Source organism: Calypte anna, chromosome 2 (genome assembly GCF_003957555.1).
Source record: "Calypte anna isolate BGI_N300 chromosome 2, bCalAnn1_v1.p, whole genome shotgun sequence".
Classification (NCBI taxonomy): Eukaryota; Metazoa; Chordata; class Aves; order Apodiformes; family Trochilidae; genus Calypte; species Calypte anna.
Genome location: NC_044245.1, coordinates 79341101 through 79361460, shown reverse-complemented (window position 1 = coordinate 79361460; position 20360 = coordinate 79341101). Strand labels below are relative to the sequence as shown.

Sequence of the window (20360 nt, the reverse complement as noted above, 5' to 3'; positions counted from 1 at the left end):
CAGATGCAATCCACTGGATGAAAATCTTTGGCCTCTTCCCTTCTAAACATTAATGGAAGGACTTGTTCAATTAGATTGTTTCTCCTTTTCTGTGTTCCTATTAACAGAAATAATTTCAATTTTGCTTTTTCTGAGGTTCCAGATTTATGGCCTTTGGATATTACAGTAAATGCAGCTATTTTAAATAAGTCACTGTAGCCCCGTCCCGCCACACAGTGCAGTAATTATAACACTTAAATCATGGTAGAAAAAGGTTAGTGTAGCTTTACAAGATGCACTGTGTTACACTACAGTGAAAGGCTGTAAAAAACAGCTTGCCAGAAATCAGTGCTCTTCAGTACATACTCTCCATGGTTCCAGCCTAAACGAGGTGAAAGATGCTCTCCATTATAACCCCACCACCCTCCCAGGGGAAGATAAAAAGGGGAATAAAGGAGATTGTGTTTCAGGATGAAAAAACCCTGGAATAGCTTTAATGTAATACTAGTAATTGTGATATTAGTGAATTACATACAAACATATACAAAAATGGAACCCACGCTCCTCAGTTGGTAACTACTTCCTGACCAGAAAACTCCCAAGTGACAAAAGCTTCAGAGCAGCCGAGCCAGGCCTGCTCTGAGAGTCCCGGAATGGCGGCCTGTACTGGTGAACCATGTTCTTCTCCAGCAGGCAGAAAGGAAGCGGGAGCCCCAGAGAGGAGCAGCAACAAGAGAAACAGAGCTTCAGAACACCTTCTCCCCGCCCCCCAATGCAGCAAGGCCCGGGCCGGGCTCCCTCAGGAGATATCACATACCCAGCGACAGGAGCAGCAGAGCTATGACTGGGCCCTGTGGGGCACCTGACCCACCGGCACCAGCCCAACAACCCAGGCCCAACAGCCCTGGTCCACCGGCATGTGGTAGGCAGAAGATGTGAGGTCAGTATAGGCCATAGGCAATACTTATCCCGGTCCTCAAACCAGGAGCAGAGCTGTGCTTTGCCATCCCAAGCTGTAATGACCCCTCATTCACGGAGTGCAGCACAGGTACATTGATCTCTTTCTTCTCCTGCTTTGTATATATTATCAGGATAAAACCATTCAACTGCTCCACTTCAAATCTGCAGTGTAGATATGTATCCTACATTCTCCTTCCTACTCTCCTCCCACCAAGAAAAAAGCTAGTACACAAACTACAGACTATACATTCCAAATAACATTTAACTAAGTCAAACTATAGCCCGGCTTTCCCAGTGCCTAATAAAGTGTCACGTCTGAGCACAGGCTAGATCGAGGTCTATGCCCGCATTCTCCACCAGATGTTGCAAGACAAACCTCTTTTAGGGCACGGCACTCCAAGGTCCAACCAGGTATTCCGGCAGAGACTCACAAATAGTGCTCTGAGCCTATTGCCCTCAGGACTGACTAGCCTGACTCAGTGCTACTGCTCTGAGAGCAACTGACCTCTCTGCTGGCTTGCTCAGGACTGAGCCGAACCTGTGAGTTTGAGCCTCACCTTTTATTGGCCCCCTAATCCTGCTCATGCGCAGTTGAGGCCCGCCCTAATCAGGCACAGGTGGGCTTAACACAAGCTCATGCTCACTGCCTGGCAATTAGTGGCACCTGGTTGCCTCATTTCACTACAGCTAGCCTGTTCCAGCTCCATTCTGTGACTGTCATACATGCAAAGGTCTGACTAACTTACAGTCACTGCTTCACAGCCTATATGTTAACTTTGGCCAAAACCATTGAAGGGTGAAAACAGCCAAACTTTACCTGTGAACCAAAAGGATAACCAAGTAAGCAGATTGTTTAAAAATAGAAAGGCGCTGTAACCATGCTAGAAAAGGAAAATGTCACGGCAGTGCCAGTATCCCATGGCAAATCAACATCAACAAAAATGACAAGGAAAGCTTGCTTGACATCTCAGGAAAACCCATGCAGCGATGAAAAAATTGTATCAAATGGCCTAGCTCAGAAAAGTAGAAGTGAAAACATAAGTCTGGTTGAAAACCTTCCTTCCATCTAACTATAAATTACATGAGGTCTATTCAGATTTACCCAAGCCAGCCAGACCAACTAGCTCTGGACTCAGAGACAGACTTCCCAATACATTAATGTAATCAACTCTTACCCATACCTTATCCAGGGTTTGAGCACACAGGAGTATTGACACTTCAGTGCCAAGGAGATGACTTTTGAAACCCTTCATATATCAGGGAAGTTAGGAAAAATCATGGTCAGAGGCTTATACCAGTAAGTGTTCAATAAGAGTTCATTTCTGCAGTTTTGTCTTCACGTAACAAGGTAAAGAAAAATATATTGATAAAATCAAAGACAAAATCAAAGACTGCACTTGTGTAAATTAATAAACAAATTGTATTTGCTTGTTGTCTCACATTCAACTTTAAAATGCTAACGCTGAAGGTGTAAAACACTGGTATCATTACCATACTCAACCTGCATCAATTTGATGCATGCAACATTATGTCTACTTGGCAAACATGATGAAGACACTTGGGAGCCACAACTCACACACCACTTCCAACACCAGTAACAAAAGCTATGTAGGACCAGAAAGAATGCACAAATTAAGTTCACTGATTTTAGCATTTCACCTTAAGACATTTATTCCCCTTAACAGTAGTGAATTGTGGTTTATCCCATTTTGCATATTAATGTTTTCCACTTATGTAAAACTCTCATAATTTTTACTAACTTCATTAAGCAATTTAACGACATGTTTCACCACCCTCTTTGTGCTTTCAGATAACCAGTGTGCTTCAGTTACATCAGGGAATATGTATATCCATATCCCAGGACTCCATTGAAGTTAATCCTATCTTAACAGAGGAAATCACAGTCAAAAATCTCAGTACAGAACCAAACTGGATGCTTAGAATTCTGTCTCTGATTTAATTTCCAATATTTCTGCTTCACATCCTCTAGAATGTTTCAGATCATAGGCCCACACAGTGTCCATTCCCTCTCCAGTAGTGTGATCTGGGATCCAGCAAGGGAAAGGAAAACGACAGGCAATGATTCTGGCATTACAGTCCAGTTCTTCTTCTAGCTTCTTCTCCAACTGTGGCATCTGTTGAGCAACAATAGAAGCTTTCAGAAGCAGTGAAAAACCATTCCCTTTAGACTCTTATTCCAGTGCACATGAGAATTCTACTGTTTGAAAAAATGTTGGAAAAAAAATAGAAAAGTATTTGATACACATGATCACACTTTAGCTTTGATGCAGACAAAGAAATTAATATCTAAAACTAGAAAATGGTTATTGTGTCTGTCCTGATTGGTAAGATCACAAAAATTGTAACTCAAAAATTCAATCAAGAACTGTACATAATCTCATAGATATTAAAAAAAAACACAAACAACAACAACAACAAAAAAAAAACCAACAACCACACAAATTTACAAAGTACTTTGCATGTTCCACTTCATAATTCAGGGCGATTCTTCTCTGTAGAGAATGAGTTCAGCCCCTGAATTTATCTTATTTATGACAACCCAAGTATAATGAGCAATTGTGCAACACTCAAAGGCCAGTGCCTCTCATAATTTCCAGCCTAATGCCAAGAAATATCCTAGGGCATTTAAAACATCCTTTGGGTGACGAGCCAAAGTAAACCTTCTGCTGTCCCTGTATGATAAAATATTGGTATGTTAAATGCTACTGAAACAGAGTTTAGTCAGCTCCAATCTTAAAATATGCATGTCACTCCCTACAGTAGTACTATATGAAACAGCATGTGGAATCCTAGAATGATATGTATTGGAAGGGACCTTTAAACATCAGCTAGTCCAATCTTCCCTGCAATGAGCAGGGACCTCTCTAACTAGATAAGGTTGCTTAGAGGCCTGTCCAACCTGACCTTCAATGTTTCCAGGGATGGGGCACCTAACACCCCTCTGGTCAACTTGCCCCATTGCTTCACCACCCTCATTATAAGACATTTCTTCCTTATAACCAGTCTAAATCTACCCTCTTTTAGTTCAAAACCATTACCCCTTGTTCTTCTGCAACAGTCCCTGCTAAGTTTACCCCCATCTTTATTACATAAACTCTAAGACCTGAAAGCTACTGTAAGGTCTCTCCCTGGAGCCTTGTATTCTCCAGACTGCACCACTCCAGTTCTCTCAGCTTGCCTTCACAGGAGAGTTGCTCCTGCCCTCTATCCATCTTCATCACCTTCCTCTGGACGTGCTTCAGCAGGTCCATGTCCTTCTTATGCTGGAAGCCCCAGACCTGGACACAGTATTCCAAGTGATCTCTCAGAGAAACAGAACTGAAAGGGAGATCCACCTCCCTTGACCTGCTCATCAGGTTGGTTTTGCTGCATCCTAGGATACAGTTGGCCCTCTGGGCTGTGACCACACAGTAGCAGCTTGGTTCAGTTTTTCACCCACCAGCACCCCCAAGCTGCTCTCTGAAAGGCTGCTCTCATTGCCTCCATTGATACCAGGGATTGCCCCAACCCAGCTACAGGACCCTGCACTTATCTTTGTTGAACCTCATGAGGTTTACACAGGCCCACTTATCAAACTTGTCCAGGTCTCCCTGCACAGCATCCCATTATTCAGGCTGAGGGATCATCCTGAAGTTCATACAACTGCACCCCACAGCCTGGTGTCACCTGCAATCCTCCTTGAGTGTGCCCTCAATCCCACTGTCTGTCATTGATGAAACTACAGAACCCTGAGAGACACCACTCATCACAGACCTCCACCTGAACATTGAGTTGTTGACTCTCTGGATGCAACCATCCAACCAGTTCCTTACCCACCAAATAGCCCACCAAACAAACCCCTACCTTTCCCATAGAGAGAAAAGGATGTTGTAGGGGACAGTGTCAAGTACCACTATGCAGCTCTCCTTGGCTGAAGACCTGTCTAGGCTGCCTAGGTCTCCTCAATTCACAAAAATTGAGCAGCTATGAGAGCCAAGGGAAATATCACTGCTCTTCCAGAAAAGAGCAGCACTCCGCCCAGTCAGATACTCTGTCTCCAAGAAGTACTTCCAAATTCTCCTATGCATTTAGTGAGAAATGAATTAACACATACAGACTTCAAAGAAATTTCTTTCCCACCCCAGACAGTCATTATGTTCTGAAAAAATAAAAATTACACTTGATAGATTTAACCATTTTTGTCCTTGGGAAAGTTTGATGTTATGCTTAAGTAGATCAGTGCACATCCATTTGGAATTCCTTTTATATTTACATACTGTATTCATCTCAGGAAGTAATTATAACAACAATCTCCAGATTACTTCTAATAAGTGTTATAATCTATTTACTTTGATATCATGACATAGCATTAAAATATTCAAAGGTTAAAACAAGTACAGTTCAATTTAAGTTATAAATGACTGAAAACAAATGAAAACCTTGCATAAATCCCCCAAACAACAAAACAGAACATAATTAGAAACCAAGACTGACTGAAGAAAATGTATTTTCAAACCCTGCAGATAGCTTCCACTATCACATACATGCAGGGTATGCCTTTGATGTAACATCCTATTATAGCTACATTTGAGCTTACAATGCATTATTTTAGGAAAATTACAGTCTAGATCTAATATATCAAAAAGTTACCTCTGAATATTCTTAAGCAGCCTATGCTCTGATTTCATCCTTCCAGCAAACACTTCTAAAGTTTTTTGCTACTGCACCTTAAATAAACTAGAAAGATAAGCCCACTTTGGTGTCTCAGACTTAACTGAGACCCCAGAAAAGAATGGAATAACTCATTAACAGAAATTATAAATACCAATTTAATAATTATGAAAATTTGTGACATCCATGTCTATATGATCTCAAATTAGAAAACTTCATTAACAGTCCAAATTGTATTCTTGAACCAAAGTGGTATGGAAGCTAAATCTCTCAGTAATATGAGATGTTATAATCATACTGTATTTTATATCAAGCCAGGGTTAGGGTTCATTTGGTATGTCTACATAGATAAGTTTAGTAAATTTTTTTTTTAGTGTATATAATCAGTTAAAATATGCAGAAGCTGTGAACATGAACACCTGGTTAGAATTCTGTCATCCCACACTGAACAGGTAAAAGACTCTGCAGCTACTCCTAGATTAACACATCTTTCCCCAAACACCTGCAATAACAAAGAGGTTTTGGTCTTCCCTGAAGATCAATAAATCCAAGTTCTGTAAGACAAACTTGGATATGAATTACAAGTACTATGTGACAGCATCAAAAAAAGGCTAAAAAGAGAGAGAGAGAGAAAAGGCATTAACGTTTCCAGAAAATCGATTTAGTCATTCAGGAGGCAAAATAGTCACAACTTCTGAAGGTATCATGAGTAAACAAACGCTTAGGAAACAAAGTAGCTCGTATATTTGGATCTGCTACATTTAGGACAGTATGTTTAGTGGAAGAATTTAGCTTAGTATTTGCTGATTTTACAGAAGTTATTCCAAGCCCTATAGCTAGTCTTTCTGTCATAACTGTTACTAATTCATCCACTTCATACTATTGCATTTAAAGTTAAGACAGTATTTCTGCTAGGTTTACTCACATTTTCCCAGGGCATTTGCTTATTTTTAGGTTACTGAAATATCTTTCTTCACCTGCAAATTTTCCTTCAATGGAACTGCAGAATTTCTGACTGCATTCAAGTATTTATACTGCCCCCTCCTGGAACGTGAGCTGCAGAGCACATAACCTCCAAACTTGGCAACGTCTGTACCACAAATAACATCGTAGTTCTCACTAATATGCCATCCACAACAGCAGAGAGGGAAAAAAATGTATTTTCACTTTAGTTTGCAACGAGTTACAATCTGTATTGGAAGTAGGTATTTTATTCCAATGCTGTTAAAGAAAACGCATAGAATAGGGAACCTTTAGTATGCTTGTTGCAACTTCCTGTTGCTACTACAAAAATATTAACAGTGTATGTTGCATGTTATAGCAGCTAATGAAGCTCTTCAGTCATTTCATCCCACATCTGACTCTGCAGATAAAGCAGCAATACAGAAGCAAACAATAAAGAAGTATTTGAGCTATTTGTTTCATTTCTTTATATGCAGCCTACATAGAAGGTTCTAATAACAAATCAAAATAAAGAATATTTAAATATTTAAGTTTTTTTTCTCTTTTCTAGTAAAAAAAGAAAACTAGATAAAGATGAAAGCCAAACTAAATGTGTAGTCTGACTGAATTTACTGAATCCATCACTAAAGCAGTCACTATGCAACTCAGCTCCTAGAGCAATTTTGAAGAATGCATTTTCCCCAGAGACACAGTGAACATAGGCCATAAAGCCTTCCTAAAAGGTAAAGAATTTGTGCACTGGTACTCTAACAATTACACTTGACATATCTGTCTCCCTTCCTAAACACTCACAGTCTAATACAGGTAAGGGATTATCTCAGTATATGATCTGCTGGTCTATTTGAGGTGATCTAGTTTTTGGAGAACATAAGCAAAGTTCAGTACTCTCCTCTAACAAGGTTCTCAGAAATCAGTTGTAGCCAATTTCCAACACCATCCTCCCCCTGAAAAATCTTCATTTTTTTCAGTATGAAAAAGCCAAAAATTTCAAGAACCAATCTTTCCTCCAAGCTACTTGAGCTCAGCAGATTTCATTTTAGTTCTGAATTAGTGGACAAGTACTCCTCAAAAAACATTTCAATTTTTAGAGCTCAAATCTGCATCTGTCACAAGTTTCACAAGGTTTTGTCAAGGACATTAATAAGCAAAAATGAAATATCAAAATATTAATACTGACTACCTTTGACATTCTGCAGGTTGGTTCATCTAGCAGGACATACAGGCACCAAATGTTTTATTAAAATAATTAAACAATGCACAAATAGCAAACTTACCATTTGAGGTACCCCAAATACAACAACATTTGTATAGTGGGAAAAAGAAACCTGAAATAAAATTTAAGAACAAGTCTTAATGAAAACTGCACTTTCTTGGACATGTTCTCACCATTCTTTTCCACTAATCCCTCTAACTGCACTCCTTTCAGCAGGGATTTAGACAAAAAATAAAAGGAGATCCCATGCAAACTTTGCATCACAGAAATTTCCACAGAGCCAACTTCAGATCGCTGGACTTCTACCACCTGGCCAAGAATATGGCACCAATTCTAATAGTGCAAAAAGTAACCATTTAGTAGAAAATGCTATTTTACTCATGGTTAAGTTTTTCCAGAACTCATATATGTTAAAATGAAGTACATTTTAAGTTTGTCCCACTTTTATGAAATGCTAGCTAGATATAAACTTGCCAGGCATTCCAGTGCCTGTGTACTTCCAGTCAGTGCTCTGAAAATTTACTCTGAACAAATATAAAAACAATACTTTCACACTTTTACCCCCCCAAAAACCAAGGAAACAAAAACCAAACATTGACAGGAATAGCCTTTCAGGGAGGGAGAGGCCCACATAAATGTGACCAAAAAACTCACACTTCATTAAGGAGGCAATTAGGACTCAAATTACTGAAAACTGCAAAAATAATCAGTAACCTTCAGAAGTTACCTTCAAGCAATGCTCAAAACCAGAAGAACACTCCTAAAGAAACACCAGATGAGATAGTCATCTTGCATCATTTGTTAAGTCTCCTTGCTGACTCCACAGAACCATGTCTCAGTGAAGCCTGACATTACATGACCCCACATCATACCTCAGGCACAAGCATGAGAGTGTGCTCAAGGAACCTGTACTGAACAGCACTTCACCAAAGCACAAAACCAGCAGAGACATGAGTCTGGTTTCCATGAGCTCACAAACTTGTCTCAAAAGTTTGAGACAGCACCTTGTGGCCAGACAGCCACTCTAATTATTTCAAGAAAGTACCTCCAAATTATGGACATTTCTCAATCATCCCATATTCATTCTTAGATACTACCACCTACCTTCCATAAGTCTGATATATAAAATTTGGTGTTCTGATGTACCCCATCTCTCCAGGCACGGTATCTGGAGTACCAGACTAGCCAAGGATTTAATTCATAACCAACAGCTTTGAATCCCCTTTTTGCAGCTGCTATCACCTACAAGGAAGAAAAATATTCACTCAGAACAGAGCAAATATATTAACCTAAACAGGAGCACTTGGTTTTACTTATAATCTAATGCAAAGAAATGCACTTCTGTAAATCACTCAGGTTTTAATCCACAACAGATTAGCAGTATAACAAACAAAAACTCAAACTACACTTTACTATTATGACTAGCCACACTGAAATTAACCACTAAACATTCATAAGCTGTAAGCTTATAATATGCCTGTGATTACATAAATGTTTAACATATTCATGACACTAACTCATTACTAAGGCATAGTAAAATTGACCGTGCAGAGAATAGTGAAATACACAAGCAGAAATGCTCAAAATGCACTTATTTGAAAAGCAGTGATGGGCAGGTACTTGAGAGACCCCTAAATTAGAGCCAAAATGACCTAACAATAGAAAAAGCATGAAAGCAATCTGTTGACCTACATTTAAAAAAAAAAAGAGTAGGTCAAAAATTTAAACGTAGGTTTAAAAATTGAGAAAAACCCTCACACAGATATTACAGTATACTTTTATCCAGTGCTAAGCTTCATATATAAATTTAAAAGGCAAATGGTAATTCAGATAAATACGTTTTCAAATACCTCTAAACTCCTCTAAATTAGACCCCAGGAAGTAGAACTGTTAAACTTTATTCCAAGTGTCTTCAAACAAGATCAAAGTTTCCCAATTTCTTAAGTAAAAATCTACAGAGAATACAAAAAGGCACCAGTTTCCAGATTTACAGTTTAAGTCATGATTTAAAAGGTTCCTGACAAATTTTGACAGAACAGGCAAGTTGAAATGAGGAAAAATTATGCATTTCTTAATAGAAGTTCTCAAACAGTGGTAACAAGTGCTTTCCACTGTGTGTTACACCTGACTAATTGCTACATTTTTAAAAGCACCTGAACAGAAGCTCAACTTTTTTCAGGATGGATGAGTTAAGGCAACACCAATCATTTAGTATTAGCCACCTGGCTCTCTCCAAGTAGTCTTCAGTCTCCATTTAGGCACCTAATAAAATCAGAATTAAACACACCACACCTAGTCCATTAGATGACTTAGATGACTGTCAACAGCTAGAATTCTGAACACAGGGCAACAGAAAGTGCACTTCTCTCATGCCTCTGCTCTTTTCTGTTTCCTGTTGGTGTACAACTTGTTCTAAGTTGTCTTCACGCACTGGGATTTACAAATCAAGTATTTTAATGCGGACCAGCAGTTGAGTCATTCACATGAGATATGGACAAAGCTAACATTCAAGAACTTGCTTCTTTCCACTTAAAACCTGCTTAATGCACTATTCTGTTGCTAAAATTGACTTGAAGCAGGTGGGTCATAAAACAGCACACAAAATTTGGTAACAAAAAAAAAAAAGCCAAAACCAACCCACGCTACATCCTTAGCACCACACTTCACAAACCGGGGTTCAGATAATGTCTTGGAAACACAGTATTGCTTGGGTGAGTCTCACCATTTCTCTTGGTAGTTATTCTAGATTAACCACATTCATGTTGAAGCAGGGCCAGGACTGCAGGACTGGAGCAAAAAATATTGATTACTCACTTAAACCACACATAAACTTTTCTCAGCTTTGAGCCTTTACCTAAGACTCAAGCAAAAAACACCGAATGCCAAAGACATTCATAAACATTAGTAAACATTAGCAAGCATGGCTAGAGCATCTGGCACTTCTGAAAGAACTAACATAAAAGGAAGACATAAAGTCTGTAACTTACAACACGGCCATCCCCGCTACCAATGTCAACCAGGGAGCCGCTTCTGTTTTCTAACATTTTCAGCACATTCTGGATCTGACTGGATGTTGCAGGAACAAAAGGCAGGCACACTTTCCTGAGAGCTGGGGTCACAAAAGGCGTAGCCACAGCATAGAGTGCCACCAAGGTCCCACCGACACCGGCGGTGACCAACAGCCCCCAGCTCCTTCTTTTGGAGCTGCCCTCACAGTCCTCTCGCCGTCCCGCTCCCTCAGGGCTCTCCTTCACTACCGGCTCGGACATCACACCTAGAGGTAGACAAAGAGTATTTTCTTTTATAGCTTTATTATGTGCACCCTAAAAACGAAATAACCTTACACGCCCTTAGCCGATCCCTAGAGACAAGTTAACATTGCTGCCTCAGAGGAGTTGAAGCGCCAGGCCAGTTTTTCAGGGCAGGAAAGCAGTCTGCGTTTAATCCCCCATTTCCCTGCTACCCAGCCGGCCAGCAGCGGCGGGAACAGCTCAAGGGCGGCGGAGACAGCGACCTCCCCGCCCCGCACAGCCCCGCAGCCCGCCCCAAGAGGAACCTCCTTGAGCAGTCACCGTTCCGCCCTTCAGGGGGAGCGTTGCCTCAGAACCCGTTCCAATGCCGTTCTCCCACCCCCCTCTCAGACAGACACCCTGGGAGGCACCGTACCGCTTCTCTCGGCCGCCATTTATAGGGGAAGGCAATGCCACTTCCCTTAGAGGGGAGAAGAGGACTAAACCTTTCCGAGGGCGCCTCTGAGAGAGGCTGCGCGCACCCTTCCGCCCTGGGTCTGTCCCTGTGTCTTCACACCCCCAGCTGCAGGCGGCTGCTGCCGCGCTTCGCTCCTCCATTCTTCCTAATACAGCATCCTTTCCCTCCCACTAATGCCCCCCAGGTAATGGACGTGGCCGTGAACGCCGCGCACCTCCCCCCGTGCCGGATGCTTCCAGAAAGCTCCGCTTGAGGCGCCACATAGGTCGCGCCCGCTAAATGTGTCGCGGGGCGGCCGGCTGCGCAGGCGCGGAGCCGTACGGGGGCCAGCGCTCTTGCGTCACGGTGCGGCGGGCGCGGCTGTATCCGGCTGTTGCGGAGCGGCGGCGGCAGCAGCAGCCATGTCGGCCATGGGGACTCTCGCGTTCGATGAGTATGGGCGCCCCTTCCTCATCCTCAAGGACCAGGAGCGCAAGACGCGCCTCATGGGGCTCGAGGCGCTCAAGGTAGGCGGGCGGCGGCTGGGACCGCGGGTCCTTTTGCGGGCCTTCGGTGAGCGGGCCGCGCCGCGCCATGCCGCCGTGAGGGGCGGGGAGCAAGCACCGTTAGGCCGCGGCGGGAGGAGGGAGCCCGTGGGGATGCGGTCATCTGTCCCGTGTCGGGGGCAGGGCGCCTGGAGGCTGGGATGGGCTCGCAAGTGGGGCAGCGATGGAGGGAGAGAGAAGATGTCGCCCCCGGGGCTGGGAATCTGCCCCGGTCTGTGGGGTTTCCATGGCGTGAGGCCGCTCCTAAGCCGCGTGGTTTCAGGGTGGTCTCTCCAGTAAACGCGGCGCGTCCCTCTGCCGTGGTTCGCGGTCGCCGTGGGCTAGGAGGCACCCGCAGCCTCCTCCCTTAGGCATACACGCGTTCCCCTCCTCTTTGCTGTTTGAAGCTCGGTTGTTCCCAATAAGTGCTGTGGCTGAGCGAGTAAGCTGATTTGCGTGAATGCGTGTGATTTAAATACTGGTGGAAAAATGAAACAAAGTTATACTGGTTTGTCCTTCTAATATTGCTTGCTTCTGTTGCTTTCCTGCGTTGATCCTCGGGGCTGTCATTTTGCCTGCTATGGTTTTGCATGCTTTAGCCGTGCAAGTGCCAGCAGTACAAGAAAAGGCGTGGGAAATGTTTATGGCATAAAAACAATACCAATTTTATTTATATTTTTCACTTACAACTGGCTGTTGTCAGTTAAATTGTGATATCTGAGTCAGCATTTTTCTCTCTGTATTTTTCTTTGCTTAGTAACATTATTCTGGGGTGTGCGATAGTAATTTAACTTCTTTCTTCTTTGTTTTATAGTCCCACATAATGGCAGCAAAGGCTGTAGCAAGTACTCTCAGAACGTCCCTTGGGCCCAATGGTAATAATGAACCCATTTTAATAGTTCTTTCAATTATTTTTGTAGGTTTTCTAGTTTTCCCTTCATGCTTTGAATATTATTTTTTTTTAGGTTTGGATAAAATGATGGTGGACAAAGATGGTGAGGTGACTGTGACAAATGATGGTGCTACCATCCTGAATATGATGGATGTAGATCACCAAATAGCCAAACTTATGGTGGAGCTGTCTAAATCTCAAGATGATGAGATTGGAGATGGTACTACTGGAGTTGTTGGTGAGAAAAGACTTTGAATTTAACGTAACTTTACAGCTTAAAATAAAGCTTTTTCAGCTACTTTAAGAAATTTTGAGTCAAATAATAGCTTTTCTGTAACACATTAGAGCATTCACCACTTTGGTATTATAATTTCTTCTAATCAGAAAAATGCTTTTGTGTTTTTATTAAGTATGGGTACATTTCAAGTTAGTGCTGAGAGCCTTCTTCGTACTTTCAGTACCTTTCTGAACAATTTTCTTCCATAATCGTGTACCTGTCGTGCCTTGGTACTTGTGCTTCTTTTTGGTCTAATATAATGCAGCTTTCTTTTTAAGCCTCTCAATTAGGGATTTGAGTTGTTATTTAAGAAACCTTGAATTGTTAAAACATTGCAGACTAAAAAGGCATACTTTTGAAACTTCTGATAATGTATTAAAAATTATACTTCAACCTGTGGAAGAGTAAACATTATTTTAAAAATCTGTTCTATAGTCCTGGCTGGAGCACTGTTGGAACAGGCTGAGCAATTACTGGATCGTGGTATTCACCCCATCAGAATCGCAGACGGTTACGAGCAGGCAGCCCGCATTGCTATTGAGCATCTAGACAAAATCAGTGACAGCTTTCCAGTTGATCCACAGAACACTGAACCTCTGATCCAGACAGCAAAGACAACGCTAGGCTCTAAAGTGTAAGTCACAAAAAATTCAGAAGCGTGTTTAAGCTTCACTTAAAAATGCTTGCAGAAGTCATGGTGTCTTGATGAATTATTAAACTGTGTTATTGGAGTGGCTGCTGATGGTTCTTTTATGTTAGATTTTGCTCAGTGAACTCATGTCTTGGGGAAAAGAAACTGAACCCTGTTTTTCTTCAGGGTCAATTATGTAAGGTTAAACAGCTGCAAACTGTTTTATTCTAACCTGTTCCAACTTTCTGCATGATGGTGATTTCCAAGAATAATGGAAACCTTTGAAAGCAATTTTTTATTATATCTCAAAGGTTTGGTTTTGTGGGGGATTTTCCTAAAAATTTTTTGTAGGATAATTCCATTCAGTTATTTTTCATTATAGGTTCTATGTGTGGTATATTAATTTAGTCATTGTAAGGCATTACTTTGCAGAGTGTTCTTAACAGTGTTTTTTGTGACTTGAGTGTTTCTTAGGATTTAATTCTTCTTGCTGGTTTCAAATCCATATCTTGAGACTAGGATCACAAAAAGACTAATTAGACAAACAGTATTTAGCATCTTTTGTGAACGAATGATTAGAACACCCCATCTCTGATAGTAGTGTTTAAAAGTTGTTTGCTATAGGGATACTTTTTTTTTTCATCTGAGATTGATAGAAAAACTTTGTTCTTCCAAAACATGGAAATGTAATGCAACTTTACTGTGTTTTGTTTTTTTTTTTAAACCTAGAGTTAACCGTTGTCACAGACAGATGGCAGAAATTGCTGTAAATGCTGTACTGACAGTAGCAGATATGGAACGTAAAGATGTTGATTTTGAGCTGATCAAAGTACAAGGCAAAGTGGGAGGTAGACTGGAAGATACACAGTTGGTTAAAGGAGTGATTGTGGATAAAGATTTCAGTCATCCACAGATGCCTAAAGTAAGTGATGTTCTTCTCTGCGTCTCTCATCTCTAATGGTCTAAATAAAATTGTCTAGCCCACTTTAAATGCTAGAATAGCATTTCTTAAGTATTTTGACTGTTAAGGTGTGGCTTGTTGGTTATTTTTTAACTATATATCATCAGAGAAAGGAATAAGGAGCGTTTAATTCCTCATATTGAAAAAGAACAAGTTTGAATTTACAGCAGTCTTGAGTAACTAAAAAATGATGGGGATGGGAATGGGGTGGAATTTCTTTACAACTGAGAACAGGTGCAGAGTTCTGTGTTGAAGCAGAAATGGCTGTATGTGCTATGCATGAGATGCTTAATGCAAGTTAGTATCCAGAAATACTTCTTAAGCTTTGTGAGTTGGCAGGTTGTCCCTTTTTGGAACTCACAGCAGCTGTCCTTTTGTTACATTGATGTAGCTAAGGTCTCCCAACTTTATGTGCAACATCAAGAAAGATGGAGACATCTAGAATATTTTCTTAATAGATGACACTGTATATATGATGATATATAAAAAGGTAGACTGGTGGAAAATATCAGTCATGTGGTACCTAAAAGGTGGCTGTGAAGATGAGCATGTAATATCCTCAGTGGTTAAGGATGGGTAGGTTAAATAATGGTTTCATTTTTTTTCTGTTTTTAAAGATTAAACTAGTACAAGAAATCATTATTAAAGGCTGTTAAGGGTTTAAACAATGTCTTAAAGCTGTGAAATTTGTTCTTAGTAGGTTATAGACATTTTTGCTGGAAATACTTGGTTATAGTTAGCTTCACTTTAGAATAATTCAAATGATCTTCAAGTTTCTTACTGTCCCTGTTTTTTTTTAAAGATATGTTTGTATGTTTTGCAGATGTAAGAAGGGGGTGATACTAAGGTCAAAACTCAAACTTTTTTTATTTTAAATTGTACAGGAGCTTAAAGATGCTAAAATTGCAATCCTTACTTGTCCATTTGAACCACCTAAGCCTAAAACCAAGCATAAGCTTGATGTCACATCTGTAGAAGATTACAAGGCACTGCAGAAGTATGAAAAGGAGAAGTTTGAAGAGATGGTGAAACAGGTAGTCTTTAAGATTATTTCTGGTTTCTGTGTGTTCTTTTTCTAGTCTTAACAAAAAATGGTGTAGTGTATTGATTTATTTCTAGAAATGAGCTAATAATCCTGATAGCAACATAAAAGCACTTGTAAGGCCATGAATAGCAGTTAAGTTTATGTAAGAAAGAGATACCACAGTGGTTTGAAATGTACTTGAATTTCTCTGTATGCCAGATAGTTCTTTTTCAGACTTGTGTTTTGAGAAAAATAAGAGAATAAAACTGTAAAGAGCATTTTTCGTTTCTGTATTAGTTATCATCAGAAGATTGATGTTGTGTGTTGGTTTCAGATAAAAGACACTGGTGCAAACCTTGCTATTTGCCAGTGGGGTTTTGATGATGAGGCTAATCACTTGCTGCTCCAGAATGAGCTGCCTGCTGTTCGTTGGGTCGGTGGACCTGAAATAGAGGTAAGTAAAATCTTCTGAAGTTAGACTTTGTCCCAGTTCTCAAGCATTTGCTAAGTAGTGGGCTGTATCAGCTAAAAATTCAGGATTTCTGGATAGAACTGTGTAATCATATGTATGGGTAGCTACTGGAGACAAATCACTGAGGATTTGTGGGAAAAATGACAGTGAATGGGTTAATGGTTTAAAATTAGAATGCATGCGCATTGCTTGTTAAAAGTTAACGTGGCCAGGAGTGTTTTCACTTTAGGCTTGCTGTTTGCAGAAGCCTGAAATACTTGGAAGTAATGGGAAGATAACCTCTTGGAGCAGGCAATTGGCAGATTGTCTTCCACTGCTTTTATGTTATGAGAATATAACTGAAAACTCTTCTCAAAATAATTGGTGTTTGTTTACCTTCAGTTAATCGCCATTGCCACCGGGGGCCGCATTGTCCCTCGCTTCTGTGAACTCACTGCAGAGAAGCTGGGATTTGCCGGTGTTGTCCGAGAGATCTCCTTCGGAACAACGAAGGACAGGATGCTTGTCATTGAGCAGTGTCAGAACTCCAGAGCTGTGACCATTTTCATTAGAGGAGGAAATAAAATGGTGAGATGCTTAGTTTGTTATGAATGCTTGATACATAAGTTACAGAATGTGTAGTTTCTTTCAAAAGGATATTACCTCCTCCTGGTTTTGTCTGAATTTTCCTTGCAGTGTAGACAAAAAGAATGGGGGCAAGGCTGTAGGCAGTCATGACTGTTAGAAGTTAACAAGTTAGAAATCACTTGTTAGATTCATATCCAGTGTATCTGCATGAAAACTTTGTTTTCTTGCTACTGGACAATCTAGTACATAAATACAAAAATAATATCACCTGTGGTTGTTCTCACGTTTTTTCTTGTGGGAGAGTCCCTTTTATGAGTAAAAGCATATTAGCATTTTTGAAATATATGGGTTTTTTATAGGCCTAGGAAAACAAGCAAACAAAAAAACAATTAAAAAACTACAAAACAAGACCATTTTAAATGCTTTTATAGACTCAGCTTGGTTCTTGGTTTTACTGTTAGTGTTAAGTTGTATTTAGTATAGGTCAAGTCCTACTTTGAATGAAAAACCTTTGGAAGAGAAGAGCATAACCCATAGTACGAAGTGTGAGTTCATTAAAGCAAAAATACTGCTTTACTGGTTAGCATAACGTGTTCAGTCATTGATTCAAAATGGTTTGGGTTGGCAGGGACCTCCATTGATTCAAGCTGGGAATTGACACAAATTGGAAAGTTTTAAGTCTGAGCTTGACAGAGTGCTGAAACATCTCATATAAACTATAATATTAGAAGGGTTGGAACAAATGATCCAGGGACCAGAGGTCCCTTCCAACCTAACATTCTATGAAATTGCAGTCTGAAAACAATGCTGCATTGAAATTCAAGTGTTTTGTGTCTCAGAAATATACTAGCTCGTTACATAAATACTATGTAAATTTTGATCATTTTAATCTATGGATTTTTAAAGTATCAGTGAAAGGTTGCATATTTTTATTCTTTTTCTGCCGCTGTTTTTTAACGTACTGTATTTTAGACTAGCATAACATAGCAGTAGTATCACCTCATTGGAGCCATGGAGAGGCCCTGACATTCATTTTCATTTTCCATTTCTGTACTAGGAGATACATCTACATAGACTTCAGTTGTTTGTGTTGTAAAATATATACTATTTCGTAATTCCAGATCATTGAAGAAGCCAAGCGATCTCTTCATGATGCATTGTGTGTTATCCGGAATCTTGTTCGTGATAATCGCATCGTATATGGTGGTGGTGCAGCTGAAATTTCTTGTGCCTTGGCAGTCAGTGAAGCAGCAGATAAGGTAAGAAAGGAGGAGTTAAACTTTTTTTTATTTATGAGTGGAAGATAAGGATTAAATCCATCATAAGAGTTTCTAAAAAAAAACATCAAAGAGCTTCCAGAAAGTCCATATTATGGAACTTACTGACAAAGCATGTTCAAAGTTTTCCTTCACTTCTCTGTAAAAAGTCATTACTGGTACCATTTTGCTTTTCTGCTAAGAGTTTAAAATGGCTTTAATTTGCAAGTAGGTATCATCCATCTTCTGCAACAGAGATGCATATTCTGAAGAAAATCTGCATATTGTGTATATATTTTACAGCTAGCATGAAAATCTGCTTTTGCTAACATTGGAGTTAATAGCAGTGGTTTGAATTTAAATTTCTTTTCCCCTAGTGCCCATCTTTGGAACAGTATGCTATGAGAGCTTTTGCAGATGCCCTGGAGGTAATTCCCATGGCACTCTCAGAGAACAGTGGTATGAATCCAATACAGACCATGACCGAAGTGCGGGCTAGGCAAGTGAAAGAAAATAATCCTGCCCTTGGCATTGATTGCTTGCAGAAAGGAACAAATGGTAAGCACTGCAGTGTGGAGGAGGAGCAGCGTAACAGGTTTTTCTTTCTTGGAAGATCAAAGGTTTACTATTTTGCCTGTCAACCCTCCCTCCCTTCCCCAGGTCTCCCACCCATACACCCCTTTGTTTTTTTGTTATGTTTTTTTTTTACCTTTGCATCACTTCAGTTACAAAGTCTTTCCCCTTGTCATAGTAAATGGAAATGAAGGGGGTGCAATATATGCATGTTTAGCAGGTAGAAAATGGGCAGTTGTTTGAAAGCTGTTTATTTGGTGGCAAGATTAGTTGAAGATGCTGGCTGACCTTGTGATGCAGAAGTAAAAGCGGTGTGGAAGCCACTGTGAGGCAGACACAGCCTGCGTTTAGAAATACTACACTTGTATTGGTCCAGTTTACACTGCATCCCTACAAATAGATGTTCTTAGAAACAGCTTATGAGAAGTAAACAAAAGGCTGGATATATCTTTAAGTGATGATGTTCACAACAGTGCATATGCAGGCCTTTTATAAGCTTTTGAAGACTAAAACCAGTGTATGAAAATTTATTTTCATCCGGACATGTATTTTTCACACTCTTTCTCTTCTCTTCCCTCTGCCCTCACAGAAAAGGAGGTGTTAAATTTTGGAACACAGTGCAAGACATTGTGTTCATGTGAATCCAACCCTTTTGTGAGAAGGTGCTTATGTTTTTATGACATAACTTCCACTTTAGTCATTGTTCAGCCCTTAGGTTGGTTCTAATATTTGCGTGTTAAAACTGTATTTTAAAAAAACTATGCAGAAAAGTGAAAAGCCATAATTGGGAAACAGTTGGGAAAGAGATCTTAATGTTCCATAAGCTGTGGTAAGAACCCAGACATAAAACTAGTTTGTACAAATTGTCAACTGTAGTGACCAAGAGTAATAATTTTTAAACATTTTTTAAAATTACATGAAAATTAGTATTCCAGGTTCAATGTTATATATAGATTTGGGAAAGGTATCTAATTCTTCTACTTCTTTTTGGCAGATATGAAGCAGCAGCATGTTATAGAAACCTTGATTGGTAAGAAACAGCAAATTTCTCTGGCAACTCAGGTTGTTAGAATGATCTTGAAGATTGATGATATCCGTAGGCCAGGGGAGTCTGAAGAGTAAAGTTTGGAAAGCAAGAAAAATAAGGGGGCCACAGCAATAGTGAAGACTGTAGTATTCTGATGCTTCATCTTCAGCTGTTTATTTTGGACATTTTTTGTTCCAGATACTGTAATGGCTAATTGTTGGAAATAAAACAACTTGGCACTGGTGGTTTCAAGACTTGTTTCTGAAGTATTGCATCTTTTCTTAAGTGTGAATATTCACAGAAAACATTTTTTTAATGTATAGGGAAAAAAAACCAGATAACTTGGTAATAGAATTCCATGGATCCTTTTGCATTGCTCCTACAGCTACCTCCATTAGCTGCTTGTAAGCAAAGCCCACAGATTCTCATTTTAAGAGGTCTGTTGTTCTTCGGTGAAGCAAGGAGAAAATTACTGTAGCCTCCAGTAATTCTGATATGTAAAATAGATTAAGTATGAGTATGAAGTTTTAGTCTGTAGTTATAAGTGACATGTATTTCATGTTTCCAGTTGCTTCTGGTTTTAATCTTGTGGTACCCTTTTAAGTGTATTTCTGATTTATGTACAAGGAGAAGTTTGGCTTTTTTTTTTTTTTTTTCCAAAA

At 40.0% G+C, this 20360-nt stretch overlaps 2 protein-coding genes across 8 annotated transcripts; one reads left to right on the top strand and one right to left on the bottom strand.

The window, feature by feature from the left end:
* Positions 1-2283: 2283 nt before the first annotated feature.
* Positions 2284-11833, bottom strand: ATPSCKMT (ATP synthase c subunit lysine N-methyltransferase). Of its 7 annotated transcripts, none has more exons than XM_030444401.1 (5): positions 11709-11833; positions 10774-11060; positions 8891-9028; positions 7848-7898; positions 2284-3074 (listed from the first exon to the last, which is right to left on the bottom strand). In XM_030444401.1, exons 1-5 carry the CDS (start codon positions 11755-11757, stop codon positions 2877-2879), a joined length of 723 nt encoding a protein of 240 aa, XP_030300261.1. In that variant the 5' UTR covers positions 11758-11833; the 3' UTR covers positions 2284-2876. The 7 variants fall into 7 exon arrangements, with proteins under 7 accessions (XP_030300261.1, XP_030300267.1, XP_030300264.1 ...); XM_030444407.1 differs by lacking the exon at positions 11709-11833 and adding an exon at positions 11523-11587; XM_030444404.1 differs by lacking the exon at positions 11709-11833 and adding an exon at positions 11343-11436.
* CCT5 (chaperonin containing TCP1 subunit 5) lies at positions 11824-19950 on the top strand. The gene is made up of 11 exons (XM_030444400.1): positions 11824-12000; positions 12833-12893; positions 12984-13148; positions 13623-13821; positions 14548-14740; positions 15664-15813; positions 16138-16257; positions 16657-16842; positions 17964-18101; positions 18476-18656; positions 19666-19950. Exons 1-11 carry the CDS (start codon positions 11896-11898, stop codon positions 19791-19793), a joined length of 1626 nt encoding a protein of 541 aa, XP_030300260.1. The 5' UTR covers positions 11824-11895; the 3' UTR covers positions 19794-19950.
* Positions 19951-20360: the final 410 nt, after the last annotated feature.

What these genes read in the sequence shown, in the direction of transcription:
- ATPSCKMT (XM_030444401.1), bottom strand. Translation starts at nt 11,757, where the DNA reads ATGTGGCGCCTCAAGCGGAGCTTTCTGGAAGCATCCGGCACGGGGGGA. An exon ending in GTAGCGGGGATGGCCGTGTT is followed by an intron (nt 9,029 to 10,773) that starts GTAAGTTACAGA and finishes TCTTCCTTGTAG; the next exon opens with GTGATAGCAGCTGCAAAAAG. An exon ending in ATATATCAGACTTATGGAAG is followed by an intron (nt 7,899 to 8,890) that starts GTAGGTGGTAGT and finishes ATTTTATTTCAG; the next exon opens with GTTTCTTTTTCCCACTATAC.
- CCT5 (XM_030444400.1), top strand. Translation starts at nt 11,896, where the DNA reads ATGTCGGCCATGGGGACTCTCGCGTTCGATGAGTATGGGCGCCCCTTC. An exon ending in TGGTACTACTGGAGTTGTTG is followed by an intron (nt 13,149 to 13,622) that starts GTGAGAAAAGAC and finishes TCTGTTCTATAG; the next exon opens with TCCTGGCTGGAGCACTGTTG. An exon ending in ACAACGCTAGGCTCTAAAGT is followed by an intron (nt 13,822 to 14,547) that starts GTAAGTCACAAA and finishes TTTTAAACCTAG; the next exon opens with AGTTAACCGTTGTCACAGAC.